The sequence below is a fragment of the Dendropsophus ebraccatus genome, chromosome 1 (assembly GCF_027789765.1).
Source record: "Dendropsophus ebraccatus isolate aDenEbr1 chromosome 1, aDenEbr1.pat, whole genome shotgun sequence".
NCBI lineage: Eukaryota > Metazoa > Chordata > Amphibia > Anura > Hylidae > Dendropsophus > Dendropsophus ebraccatus.
The window spans coordinates 20177826-20191530 of record NC_091454.1 but is presented as its reverse complement, the minus strand read 5'-3'; the positions used below and the strand labels follow the sequence as shown (position 1 = coordinate 20191530).

Here is a 13705-nt window from a genome sequence, read left to right as displayed (position 1 = left end):
GAGGGGGCCTCCGCGTGACCCACGTGATCGGCCACATCATCCATTCCTATATCCCCTCATTGTAACATAACATTCAACACAATCACCTTTCCCAACAACAAGCAAAACCCCCAAAGACGTCTGCCAGAGAACCGTAAAAATTTTTTTATTTTTTTTTACCACCGCGCTTATGTTCACATGCCATAGCATTTAACCTCCAGCGCTGAAACCGATAGCAAATCGCTTTTAATGGCTTGTTCAGGTTCTACCTATTGTGCGTCCGACTTTGCCAGATGGCCGGGTTTAACACTAGTCCAATAAGTGCCTGAAAGTAATTCCGTCCAGCGGCACAGCATTAGCATAAGCAAATGTCACAAAGTCAACCCCGCCAAAAACAACTTTTTTTTTTTTTTTTTTCTCCTGCAGGCGATGGCCGTCGAGAGTGACCAAGAAATAGTGCAAATGATCGGCACCGAGGAGCACGTGATGGCGGCTTTTGGGCCAAGCTTGGAGGAGTGCCAGAAAGCGCAGATCTTCACCCAGATGCAGGTGGGATTCCTGGTTTCAGTTTTTTTTTTTTTTTATTTTATTATTTTTTTCAATATTTACTTCTTTATGTAATTTTATGCCGCCCGTCCTACAAAGCCTAACAAGCTCCGAGACTGGGAACCTCAATTAAAAGGCTTTTACCTTAGGCTTAACACTAAATAAAGTTTTATTGTTTTTTTTATTTTTTTTTTTTATTTATTTTTTTTTCCCCCCTTTTTTGAAGTGACCCGGTTGAGTAGTTAAAAGAAAAAAAAAAACGAAACACATGTTTTTGGTTATAGGAATACATTTTTTTTTTTTTTTTTTTTTTGCCTTTTGGGTAAGTGCATAGACTTGTTGTTTTGTGACGTTTGGCGTCTGTACATTGTACGGATTGTAGATTGGTTGTCTGCCATTGGTCACACAAAAAGCTCCGGATTAGCAGGCTGTAAAGGGAACAAGTTAACAGGAAAATACTATCCAGTCTGAAAGCAGCATATTATAGAGCCGGAGGAGATGTGCACATCAAGATATGTATGATGATGGAGATGCCACCTAAAGTGATGAAATTCTGACCTTAAAGGGGTAGTTTACCATAATTTTGTTTCTTTTAAATTCACTGGTGCCAGAAATTTTCTTCTTTTAAAAAATCTAATGTCTTCCAGTACCTATCAGCTGCTGTATGTCCTGCAGGAAGCGGTGTATGCTTTCCAGTCTGACACAGTGCTCTCTGCCGCCACCTCTGTCCATGTCAGGAACTGTCCAGAGCAGCAGCAAATCCTCATAGAAAACCTCTCCTGCTCTGGACAGTTCCTGACATGGACAGAGGTGGCAGCAGAGAGCACTGTGTCAGACTGGAAAGAAAACACTACTTCCTGCAGGACATACAGCAGCTGATAAGTACTGGAAGACTAGATTTTTAATAGAAGTACATTACAAATCTCTAGCACCAGTTGATTTTGAAAGAAAAAAAATCTTGGTGGACACCCCCTTTTAAAGTCAGGATTTCTACACTTTACATGGTATCTCTGTGTGTGTATGTGTGTGTGTGTGTATAGATAAATAGATGACAGATAGATGAGAGAGAGAGATTATAGAGATATATTTTATTGGTTCCACAGAGATCAGGAAGTCTTTGCAGGATGACATCTTATCTAGGGAACTGGCTAGTCAAGTAGGGATTATCCAATATGGAGACCCCCTTTAAATTGGTTTTCTTTTAGGACACCCCCTCTCCTTATATTTATAGATTCAGGGTCATTTATTGTGGCCGTACCCCCTATCTAGTCACCAGATAGTAAAGCCATTGCAAACAGTGGTTAACTTGTATTACCTTTATTTGATCAGGTACCATGTAATACCGCATACTTCCTGCAGCCGTCTGCGGGCGCTCTTTCTTGTTATTTGATACTTTATACCTGTTGTCGTTTTTTTTTTTTTTTTTTCTTCTCTATACAGGCTTTAAAGTATATTGGGAATAAAGTCAGAAGGCAGCGGATGTGGGGAGGAGGCGGCCATAAGAAGTCCAAAGTAGACGAAGCTCGTGAACTCCTTGCCTCCACCATACTTGCTCATGTTCCGGTACGCAACCTACCACTGATGGTCTAAGTATCTGTTTCATGTCTGTGTGATCTGACATCTTATTTAATTATTGTTCCTTATCTATTTCTGGGCAGTATTGATTATCTATCTATCTATCTATCTATCTATCTATCTATCTCCTATCTATCTCCTATCTATCTCCTATCTATCTCCTATCTATCTCCTATCTATCTCCTATCTATCTCCTATCTATCTCCTATCTATCTCCTATCTATCTCCTATCTATCTCCTATCTATCTCCTATCTATCTCCTATCTATCTCCTATCTATCTCCTATCTATCTCCTATGCGTTGTGCATAAAAAAAGTGATGTCCACTTTTCTTTATTGCCACAGTGCACCCAAAATTACAAATAAAGCTACTTACTATTTTGTGTATACAACTGCTGTGCAAACCTGTGAGTCTCCATGGTAACAGACTACAAACAATCTCTGTGCAGTCTGATCCTGCAGTCATGCTCCCATCACATTATCACCATCACTCATTATTATACATTTGATCAGACTTTCCCAGCATTTATGTGTATTGTGTTACCACACTAGGGCTACATTGGAACTTTAATAATAATAATAAAAAAAACACCACAACATCAGATAGTAAATAAAGATTTTGAAAATTAGTTTTATTTATTCATTTAGATGCATTTAAATAAAATAAAATGTTCAAGTCAGCTGGTACCAGAAAGTTATATAGGTTTGTAATTTACATCTATTAAAAAAAAAAATCTTCAGTCTTTCAGTACTTATCAGCAGCTGTATATCCTGCAGGAAGTGGTGTATTCTTTCTAGTCTAACACAATACTCTCTGCTGACGCCTCTGTCCATGTCAGGAACTGTCCAGAGCAGGAGAGGTTTTCTATGGAGATTTGCTGCTGCTCTGGACAGTTCCTGATATGGACAGAGGTGGCAGCAGAGAGCACTGTGTCAGAATACACCACTTCCTGCATGTCAAAAATCTTCTAAAGTGAACGTAACACTTAGAATAGATACTCTGAGTTAAAACTACCTATCCCCTATCCAGGATAAGGCATTATTAGTGTCAGATAGCAGGAAGGGGTGGTCCGATCCTTCACCAATCACTTCTCATATATGGTGGTGATAGGTGATCAGTTCTGATTATGGAAGAACCCTTAAATAAAACTAATAGTCAATCCAGTCTAACTTATAAGTATTAGTGCTCTAAAATATATAATGTAAGTTTTTTTTTTTTGTTTTTTTTTTTTTGCTTTTCCTTATTAAGGTGAAGGAATTCAACTTCAGAGCGAAGTGCATCTACACGGCGGTGATGGTGCGGAGGGTGATCCTGGCTCAGGGAGAAAATAAAGTGGATGATCGAGATTATTATGGAAACAAGAGGTTGGAGCTGGCAGGACAGGTAGGCCGGGCATATAGGGACAGTAAATTAAAGTTCTCCCCTTACTGTGTGGGTATATGCACACACAAAAAAAAAATTTTTATCAAAAGTTTTGAATGGTTGGTGTCTTAACGTTCTGAATGATCCTGGCGAAGTCTGCGCATTCTCTCTCGACTTTGTGTCATGTGACCAAGATGGCCACATGAAGTAAGTCTCCAGGCAGAGACGTATCAACAGCTTGTTGTGTTCTAGATACTGGGACCAATGGAATTTTTTTCCCACTAGATCCATCACGAATGCGCATTAAAAACAACATGAGTTATACGCAGATTATTTGGGTTGCAGATTTGCCATGGATAGAAAGTTCCTAGGCAGAAAGTATAGAAAGTGAAATCGATGACAAACCTACAACATGAGCGGCTGCTCGTTTGTCCAAGGGCCTAATGGCATATAAAAGCATGTCTGTGGGGCCAACTTAGCTGTAATATTAAAGAAACTGCCCTGTTAGTGTGATCCCTTCTGGTACTATGTGCAGTCAGCAGCATGAAAAAGACCGGACAATCCCTTTTAAAATGAACGCGTTGTTTCAAAAGATATTTAAAATATCGTAGTGGTGACTTTGGGCTTGCACTGCTGTTATGGAGCCCCCCTTTATGGTAAAGAGGTACTCCAACCATTTTTTTTTTTCTTTCAGAAAGTGCCAGAGATTTGTGATTGAATTATATTAAAAAATCTCAATACTTATCAGCTGCTGTATGTCCTGCAGGAATTGGTGTATTCTTTCCAGCAATGGGAACAGGAGAGTATGGGGATTTGCTACTGCTTTGGACAGTACCAGCCATGGACGGAGGTGGCAGCAGAGAGCACTGTCAGACTGCACTTCCTGCAGGACATACAGCAGCTGATAAGTACTGGAAGACTGAAGATTTTTAAATAGAAGTAAATTACAAATCTATACAACTTTCTGAATCCAGTTGATTTGAAAGAAAACTATTTTCACCGGTGCACCCCCTTTAAATTGTATCGTTATCGACCGGATGACGTTCATCTCCATCTTTTTATGTTTATTTTTTAGCTTTTTTAAAAAAAAAAAAAAATCTTGTAAGAATTCCCTCGTCCTCTCTAAGCCATTCCAAGAACCCAATTCTTTTTGAGCCGATAGAGTTCAGTTCCAGCAGAATACATAAAGAGAATAAAAATTTTCTCAATGTGTTCAGATCGCCGGAAGAGCCGCCAACAATGGCGTATTGTATCTCTCCAAAGGAAAGAGAATAGAATATGATGGGATTTTTCTGCTAATTTCACACCCCATGGGAAGAAGGAAATGGGCTCCCGTCTTAGATAACAGATGGGGACCCATAAGCCAATTTTTTTTTTTTTTTTTAAATATTTTTTTTTTTCTGTTTAGTCACTGGAGGATTGGGGTAGGCCCTCCGCCAGCCGAGGTGTTAGCAAGACCCACCGATTGGAGACTTAATCTTTTCACCTCTCCTCTTCTTCTTTTTTTTTTTTTTTTTGTGTTTCATTATTCTTCAAGCGTTTACCCCCCCCTCCCCCCAGTCTCCCTTTTGTCTTTCCGTATTTTTTTCCTGCCTCCTCTAATGCAGCTCGCTTTGTCAGGACGAGATATGGAGCGGGGGGCCTCGAAATCCACCAACCTTGCGCGGCGAGAGGGATTTCTGCCTTGTGACAAAAGAAGCGAGCGCATTGACTTCAGAGATTGCCTAATCCCGGGCGCCGGCTCTGATAATGTAATTAAGGCCGCCTTAATGTCTTTAATTTCGCAAACCGGTTTGTGTGAAAAGGAGAATTTGGCACTCTAAAAAGCCTGAGCGCTAAATAGCAATCTCATGCCGCCTCATTAGAATTCTCTGACATTAAGCTAATTGGGGGAAAACTGTTGCAGAGGCTTAAATTCTTTCAGATTTTTTTTATTTTTTATTTTTTTTCTCTTCCCCTGTACGGTTATAGGTGTCATGTAAGCTGTGAAGGTGCCGAAAATCGGAAAATTGGGTGATTATTAACCTGTGCTGTGCCTGAAAGGTCACTATTCCTCTCCTGCTGTTGCAAAACTACAACTCCCAGCATGCCCTGACAGCCGAAGGCTGTCAGGGCATGCTGGGAGTTGTAGTTTTGCAACAGCTAGAGTGTAGAGACCCCAGGAGGTGCGGCCTCCATGGATAGGACTTGTATCATCCCACAGTTGATGGAGGTCTGGGGAGTCATGTCTGCAGTGTGGCCCCCGAAGCTGATATAGGCCACTGCCATTAAAGGGGGTGTCCAGTGAAAATCTTTTTCTATCAAATCAACTGGTTTCAGAAAGTTATATAGATTTGTAATTTATTTCTTGCTCTTTATGTTCACTTGTATTCACTCCTTGGGTATAGGCAGGTAATGTCTCCTGGGCCCTGGTGCGAGAGGCCAACTTGGGCCCCCCCTCCTTTCATGACCAAGTGATGCTATTGGTGTGTGTATATATATATATATATATATATATATATATATATATATATATATATATATATATATATATATATATATATATATATATAATATATAATATATATATACATACACACACACACACACACCAAGACAGATATTACCAATAACACCAGCATATTGGAAGAGAAAGTATTATCACCGTACATATTACCGCCATACTGTTACCGACCAAATCCTGTATACTGAGACCAATATTACCAGTAATACCAGTATATAGGAAGGAAACATTACTGCCACACCACAACCACTACCATCACCACCATATTGTTACTGACCAAATCCAGTATACTAAATCACCTCATCCAGTCATATAGAGGTGGCCCCAGCTCTACACAGGCTCTATACACCATATGCATTACAGTGCAGATATATCAGGTGACTCACAGGGGAAGTCTTTTCTGATCGGAGTTCTTTACTTTTCTTCTTCTCCATCCTCCCTGGGCCATTATGAGAACTTCTCCGAGCCACGAATCCACGGAATCTGCCAGACAGACATATTAGTCTCCTCACTCTGACACCATCCTCATCTATATACATACTGCACATCTGTACTGTCCCCTTTACACCCTCATTTAGTGGGTAGCCCTGACTCTGTGACCTCCTAATAATATATGCCCCCCTCTGTGTATTCCCTCTCCCCCTATGTTGCCCCCCCAAATAGATGGCCCCTCTCCCCCCCATTTTGCCCTCCTTATAGATGGCCCCCTCTCCCCCCACCCTCCCCTATAGATGGCTTCCTCTCCCCCCTCCATATAGATGGCCCCCTATACCCCCTCCCTTATAGATGGCCCCCTCTACCCCCTCCTTATAGATGGCCCCCTCTACCCCGTCCCTTATAGATGGCCTCCTCTGCCCCCTCCTTATAGATGGCCTCCTCTCCCCCTCCCTTATAGATGGCCCCCTCTACCCCCTCCCTTATAGATGGCCCCCTCTACCCCGTCCCTTATAGATGGCCTCCTCTGCCCCCTCCTTATAGATGGCCTCCTCTCCCCCTCCCTTATAGATGGCCCCCTCTCTCCTCACCCTCCCTTATAAATGGTCCCCTTCCCCCCCCCCCCTCCCTTATAGATGGTCCCCTCCCCCCCCCCCCCCCCCCGGCCCTTATAGATGGTCCCTTCCACCCACCCTCATAGATGGCTGCTCTCCCCCCCCCCCCCCCCCCCCCCCCAAACAAAACTTAACAAAACAAAACTTAACTTACCTGACAACGCGCTCCCACGTTGATCCTCTCTCCTCCTGGTCTGTCTGCTGCTGCTGGGTGTCGCATCTTATCCCCGGCAGCGCGCGCATCCCAGAGCTCCCTGGGCGCTGCAACCGGAAGTCAGGGCCCAAGGCGCGCAGGGAGCTCTGGGATGCGCGTGCTGCCAGGGATAAGACGCGACACCCCCGGCAGCCGCGCAGCATCCGGGGGAAGACTGAGCCTGACTCTTGTGACCTCAAGCAAAACAATGCTTGCGGTCACAAGAGTGATTGATCGGGAGGGCCTCGCGCTACGCCACTGGGTATAGGATGAGGTTAACCTCGTCAAGTTAAATAGCAGTTGAACCTACACAACTTCTTTCTCTCTTGTAATTTACTTCTGTTTAAAAATCTCAAGTCTTCCAGTATCAGCTGCAGTATGTCCTGCAGGAAGTGGTGTATTCTTTCCAGTCTGATACAGTGCTCTCTGCTGACACCTGTGTCCATGTCAGGAACTGTCCAGAGCAGTAGCAAATCCCCATAGAAAACCTCCCCTGCTCTGGACAGTTCCTGACATGGACAGAGGTGGCAGCAGAGAGCACTGTGTCAGACTGGAAAGAATACACCAATTCCTGCAGGATATACAGCAGCTGAGAATTTTAAATAATTTACAAATCTGTGTAACTTTGACACCAAATGATTTAAAAACATTTATTTTTTCCGCCTAAGGCCTAATTCACACGTCCGTTGTTCTATCGGCAATTGCGGGCAGAACATAAAACTTACGTTATCCAAGTGCCGCAAATAATCTGGACATGTTGTAATGCGGACCGTTTTTTTGCAGCGCGGATCGCTAGGGTAATGAAGTGGGAGCACTACAGATGCACATTCGTAGTGCGGGCTGCGGTCGCGGACTACACTACGGGTGTGTGAATGATGTCCAAGGCTGGGTTCACACTACGTTTTTGCAAAAGGATGAAAAACTGTTGAAAAAAACAGATGCAATTGTGTGCCTCCGTTTTTCCATTGACTTCCATTATAAAGAAAAACGGATCAAAACGGAATGAGGTTGACCACGGATCCCTCTTTTTTTTTTATAATGGAAGTCAATGGAAAAACGGATCAAAACGGAGGCACACAGTTGCTTCCGTTCTTTTTTTCAGTTTTTCATCCGTTTTTTGCAAAAAACGGATTGCAAAAACGTAGTGTGAACCCAGCCTATGGGTCCTATTCCACCGGACGATTATCTTTCAGATTATCGTTAAATCTTTTAAATCTAAACAATAATCGTTCGGTTGAATAGCAGTTAACGACTAACGATCGAACAAGAAATCGTTGATCGTTTAATAAGACCTGGACCTATTTTTATCGTTGCTCGTTCGCATTGAATAAGAAGTCGTTCGGTCGTTTGCAGTAGTGACAAACGCAATAGCGACGACAAGACGACCGCAAGAACGGTCATAAGTAATGATTATCTTTCCATGTAAATGGGTGAACGATTTCAGGTCTTTCGTAATAGCGGTCGTTTGGATCGTTTATCGTTAACGATTATGCGGACGATAATCGTCCGGTGGAATAGGGTTAGTTACCAGTTATCCTTCCTTGGAGCACTTGCGTTTTTTTTGTTTTTTTGTTATTACGGTATGTTCCATGGCTACACCAGTCATTTCTCCATTGCTTACCAGGAACACCCCACAAGACCAGCCATTCTGGAGATGCTCTGACCCAGTCATCTAGATCTTTACATTTCAAGAGCTGACTGGTTCCTTGCTGTCATGTAATTTATCATTATATCATATGTATTATAATCCATATTATCTTTGGCATGAGCCATCTTCCAGTGCTGTATGTCCTGCAGGAAGTGGTGTATTTTTTCCAGTCTGACACAGTGCTCTCTGCTGCCACCTCTGTCCATGTCCGGAACTGTGCAGAGCAGTAGCAAATATATAAATTATATATACCATTATATAATATGTATTATATATAATACTCTTGACAGGTTTGCATTGTCACAATGTCATGGCTTATCAGCGTATATGGGCTCACACACACCCACTATCCACAACTTTAGGGGGAGATTTATCAAACATGGTGTAAAGTGAAACTGGCTCAGTTGCCCCTAGCAACCAATCAGATTCCACCTTTCATTCCTCACAGACTCTTTGGAAAATGAAAGGTGGAATCTGATTGGTTGCCGGGGGCAACTGAGCAAGTTTTACTTTACGCCATATTTGATAAATCTCCCCTTAAAGTCTTTATAGGGGAAACCTTGAACTTCCTCCTTTATTATATATTGCAGCTGCTGTCGCTCCTGTTTGAAGACTTGTTTAAGAAGTTTAACTCCGAGATGAAGAAGATCGCCGACCAGGTGATTCCTAAGCAGAGAGCAGCGCAGTTCGATGTGGTAAAGCACATGCGTCAGGATCAGATCACCAACGGCATGGTGAACGCCATCTCTACGGTAAGAGGAGCGATCGCTTTACATTGTTATCATACTTTATCCAGCAAGAGGGGGAAGAGTTCAATCAATTACAGGGATTACATGGGATTTCTGCACAGATCAAAAGGGATTTTATTAGATTATCGGATTATATTCAGCTCTGTAGACCTTTACATGGTGATGGGGCCTTAAAGAGACCCTGTCAGTAGATTGATGCTGTCCTATCTCAGGGCAGCATAAAATAGTGACAGAGAAGCTGTACAGAATGATGTATCACTTACATTGTTCTGTGCAACTGATCCAGAGATCTCCTCTTAAATAACATGGATAACAAGTAGTCCTCTCCATTATGAGTGTGAGCCCAGTAGTCCTGGATATTCATGAGCACCAGCAAACTCCACCCACCAGCTGCTGATTGGCACTTATCTATCCAGCTGTGTATAGGTAGTCAACTGTCAATCAGCAGCTGGGGGGAGGGGCTTGGCAAGAATCCTATTCTCCTGCATATTAGGAGAATAGATGAACAAAATTATGTAAGTAATACACTTATCTGTTCAGCATTTCTGTCACTAGTTTATACTGCCCTCATTTAAGGTGGCATAAACCTAGTGACAGAATCCCTTTTAAGTGTCCCTACCATTAAGAATGGGAATGGGAAACCTTCAGCCCTCCAGCTGCTGCCAAACTTTAATTCCCATCATGCCTGGACAGCCTTTGGCTTTCCAGGCATCATGGTAATTGTAGTTTTGCAACAGCCAGAAGGCCAGAGGTTCCCCATCTCTAGAAAAAAACGTTCATATATGTCAGGAAAATCTGATTCACTGATGTCTCATGGTTAGTAAAACAAGCTGAGAGAAGCTAAGCTCTTCATTCCTTGTATCTTTGTCCAGCTTCTCCATACAGCCCCCTAGACTTATTATGGGGTCATCCGGGGAAGCCGAATGGAGATTGCTGCAAACAGGAGTAAATTTCATAACTGCATGCTTCTCCCTGCTCGTTCTAATCACTGTTGGGAGTCGCAGTGCTGAGACCCCCAACCAATTTAAAACTTTTGACATGTGAAAAGTTTATATATATATATATATATATATATATATATATATATATATATATATATATATATATATATATATATATATTTGTTCTTGCATTGGATTTTCATAGTCTTATGCTCTATCTATTTAGGGAAATTGGTCACTGAAAAGATTCAAGATGGACCGTCAGGGAGTGACGCAGGTGCTGTCGCGGTTGTCTTACATATCCGCCTTGGGGATGATGACGAGGATATCATCCCAGTTTGAGAAGACAAGAAAAGTTAGTGGCCCCCGGTCCTTGCAGCCTTCTCAGTGGGGTATGCTGTGCCCTTCTGATACTCCGGAAGGAGAGGTAAGCCCACTTTAGGAAGCATCAAAGCTTCAAGGATTAGAACGACATGGCTGCTTTCATGCATGAATAGCGCCACTCTTGGTTTGGTGTGGTATTGCAGCTCAATGAATGGAGCTTTATTGTAATGCCACATCCAACCTGAGGACAGGGGTCGTGCCTCAGTGCATGCTGGTAGTTGTAGTTTTACAACAGCTGGAAAGACCGCTACTCTGTATGTATCCTGCCCAAAACTGACAAACGTCATCCCCCCTTTTGTCTTTTTGTCTTCTGTTTTAGGCTTGCGGTCTAGTGAAAAACCTCGCACTTATGACACATATCACAACCGATATGGAGGATGGGCCTATTATCAAACTGGCCAGCAATCTGGGAGTGGAAGATGTCAACCTGCTATGTGGGGAAGAGCTGGCTTACTCCAACATCTTCATTGTCTTCCTCAATGGTAATTGAAGGGCAGTGTTCCCCGCCCCCCCAAAAATAATATAAAATAAATCTATCTATCTATCTATATAGCAGAAATCTCCACAGCACTCCGAAGTAGTCAAAAATAAATGTGATTTATTCCATAGTGAAACAGCACAGCAAAGTGTCAGATAGCGACGTTTCAACGACCTCCGTCGTCTTTTTCAAGCGTGACAACACTGCAAACATCAGATCCTCTTATACAGGTGAGTGAATCAATATACAACAGTGATTGGTGCACAACTGCACGTGCACTTGTGCACCAATCACTGTTGTATATTGATTCACTCACCTGTATAAGAAAACAACAAATGGGGGGCATGCACAGCCAAAACAATTTATAAAGTTGGGTGCTAACAATAGGCATATAGAAAATCTGTATACCAGAAAAAGCAAAGAAAAGTATATGCCATATGGTAAGTAAGCACACCACAAGTCATAGAATAAGCTCAAAAATAACAGTACTTTATTCCACAGGTACAAAAAGAGATATAAATAATACTCATAGATCCAAAAAGATTAAAAACACTTAAAAAGCACACCAAACGTGGAGACACCACGTAAGGTGTCATCCACCTTGACACCCCGTAAAAGGATTATAATGTGTCCTGTTCAAAATAAAAAAGGTAAATAACCCTTCAAAAGTGAAAAAAATATATTGCCATAAAAAATAGGATATCAAAACTAATACAAGCAACAATAAGATGAATAGGCAGATAATACAGTGATACCCAAACAATAGATAGTTACCACCTAACCAAGAAATGAACAGTGACACAACGGGGTGTCAATAGGAGGAGCCCCACGCGTTCCGTCCGCACTACCGGACTTCCTCAGGGGTCACCTGTATAAGAGGATCTGATGTTTGCAGTGTTGTCACGCTTGAAAAAGACGACGGAGGTCGTTGAAACGTCGCTATCTGACACTTTGCTGTGCTGTTTCACTATGGAATAAATCACATTTATTTTTGACTACTTCGGAGTGCTGTGGAGATTTCTGCTATATACAAAGTCAAGTCGTGGTCTCGACTTCCCGCAGGCACCCAATACACCCTGGGTGGTGCTGCTCCAAGATTCAAATTATCTATCTATTATCTATCTATCTATCTATCTACCTATCCATTAATATATTTATTGATAGATCCTGGAGGATGAAGGTATGTCTCTTACCTTTATCCTTAGCGCTGTTCTGGTACTGTTAGTTGTGGCCGGTAAGCCGTTAGGAGCACTGGGGGCGTAGATACCACCCCTCCCTACACCAGCATGGGGCTATGGCCCCTGGTCAGTCTGCCACCTCTGTTAATTATCAATGCAGTGGGTGGGCCGGATCAGTGCTCAGAGGGGCGGCAGCCAGGCCCCCAGTGCTCCTAAAGGCTTACCTGGTATAACTAACAGCAGGGGAACAGCACTGAGGAGGAAGAGACATATCTTTAGTCTCAGTTCCCACTAGGGAGCTATCAGCAGGTTAGTTTTGTTTAACCTGCTTATAGTTCCCCTTTAAGGAACCAAAATCTACACAGGCTAAACCCGTAGACACAAAAACGCTGTTATGGAAAATCCTGAAATGGACAGGCTGCTATTCCTTGACTTGCAGTAGTTTACATTGGCCATAGGGAGTAAATAGTGCTCAGCTATGATACTGCCTGCAGTTCAGAGATTGTATGGTTTTGGCTGGTCACTGCTGTGTTGACTGAGATCTACCCTTTAGAAGTGCTAGAAAGAGACGGTCATATACTTTATTATATAGACAAATAATATAAGCAGATACTACAGGACTCCTTCAGTGGTCTAAAGGGTCAGAGCTGTTTTGGTAGCATGATGGACCTGTACAGTATAGGTGGTTTTAATGTTATGTTAATGAGATCTGTTGTAGGGGATTACACAATTCATAATGGCGATGTGATTAATTCCGCTATTATACTATTAATCCTTCATTAGAACTTTTGGTCTTTAAATGTTCATTGTCTTAATATAGCAGCCCAGCTGGATATCAAGAACACCAGTCCCTAATACACAGGATGAAGTGAATGGCCCCTGTATCCAATTATCTTCGGATTTAGCTTTGGTTTTGTAAAATAAAATTATATAAAAATTGTTGTAAATTTTTTATTTTTTAAATATTTAAAGTGAATGTTCACTCTAGAAGCTCTATATTGTTTAGTCTAATATTCTCTATCAATCTAGTATTTTATAAAAAGGTTCCCCACCTCTTAAAATCTGGCCGCTTGTAGCTACCACTAGAGGGGGCTGAGGTGCTTACTGTGCTATTCTGGTG

At 42.2% G+C, this 13705-nt stretch overlaps 1 protein-coding gene across 1 annotated transcript in view; it reads left to right on the top strand.

Annotated features, from left to right (window-relative positions):
• Positions 1-13705, top strand: part of POLR3B (RNA polymerase III subunit B) — an 81766-nt gene that overhangs the window by 28922 nt on the left and 39139 nt on the right. Inside the window, exons 10-15 of the mRNA XM_069968694.1 lie at positions 406-528; positions 1966-2088; positions 3349-3483; positions 9446-9607; positions 10772-10972; positions 11249-11411. Of these exons, the coding sequence (XP_069824795.1) occupies positions 406-528; positions 1966-2088; positions 3349-3483; positions 9446-9607; positions 10772-10972; positions 11249-11411 (907 nt within the window). The remainder of the gene's footprint in view (positions 1-405; positions 529-1965; positions 2089-3348; positions 3484-9445; positions 9608-10771; positions 10973-11248; positions 11412-13705) is intronic.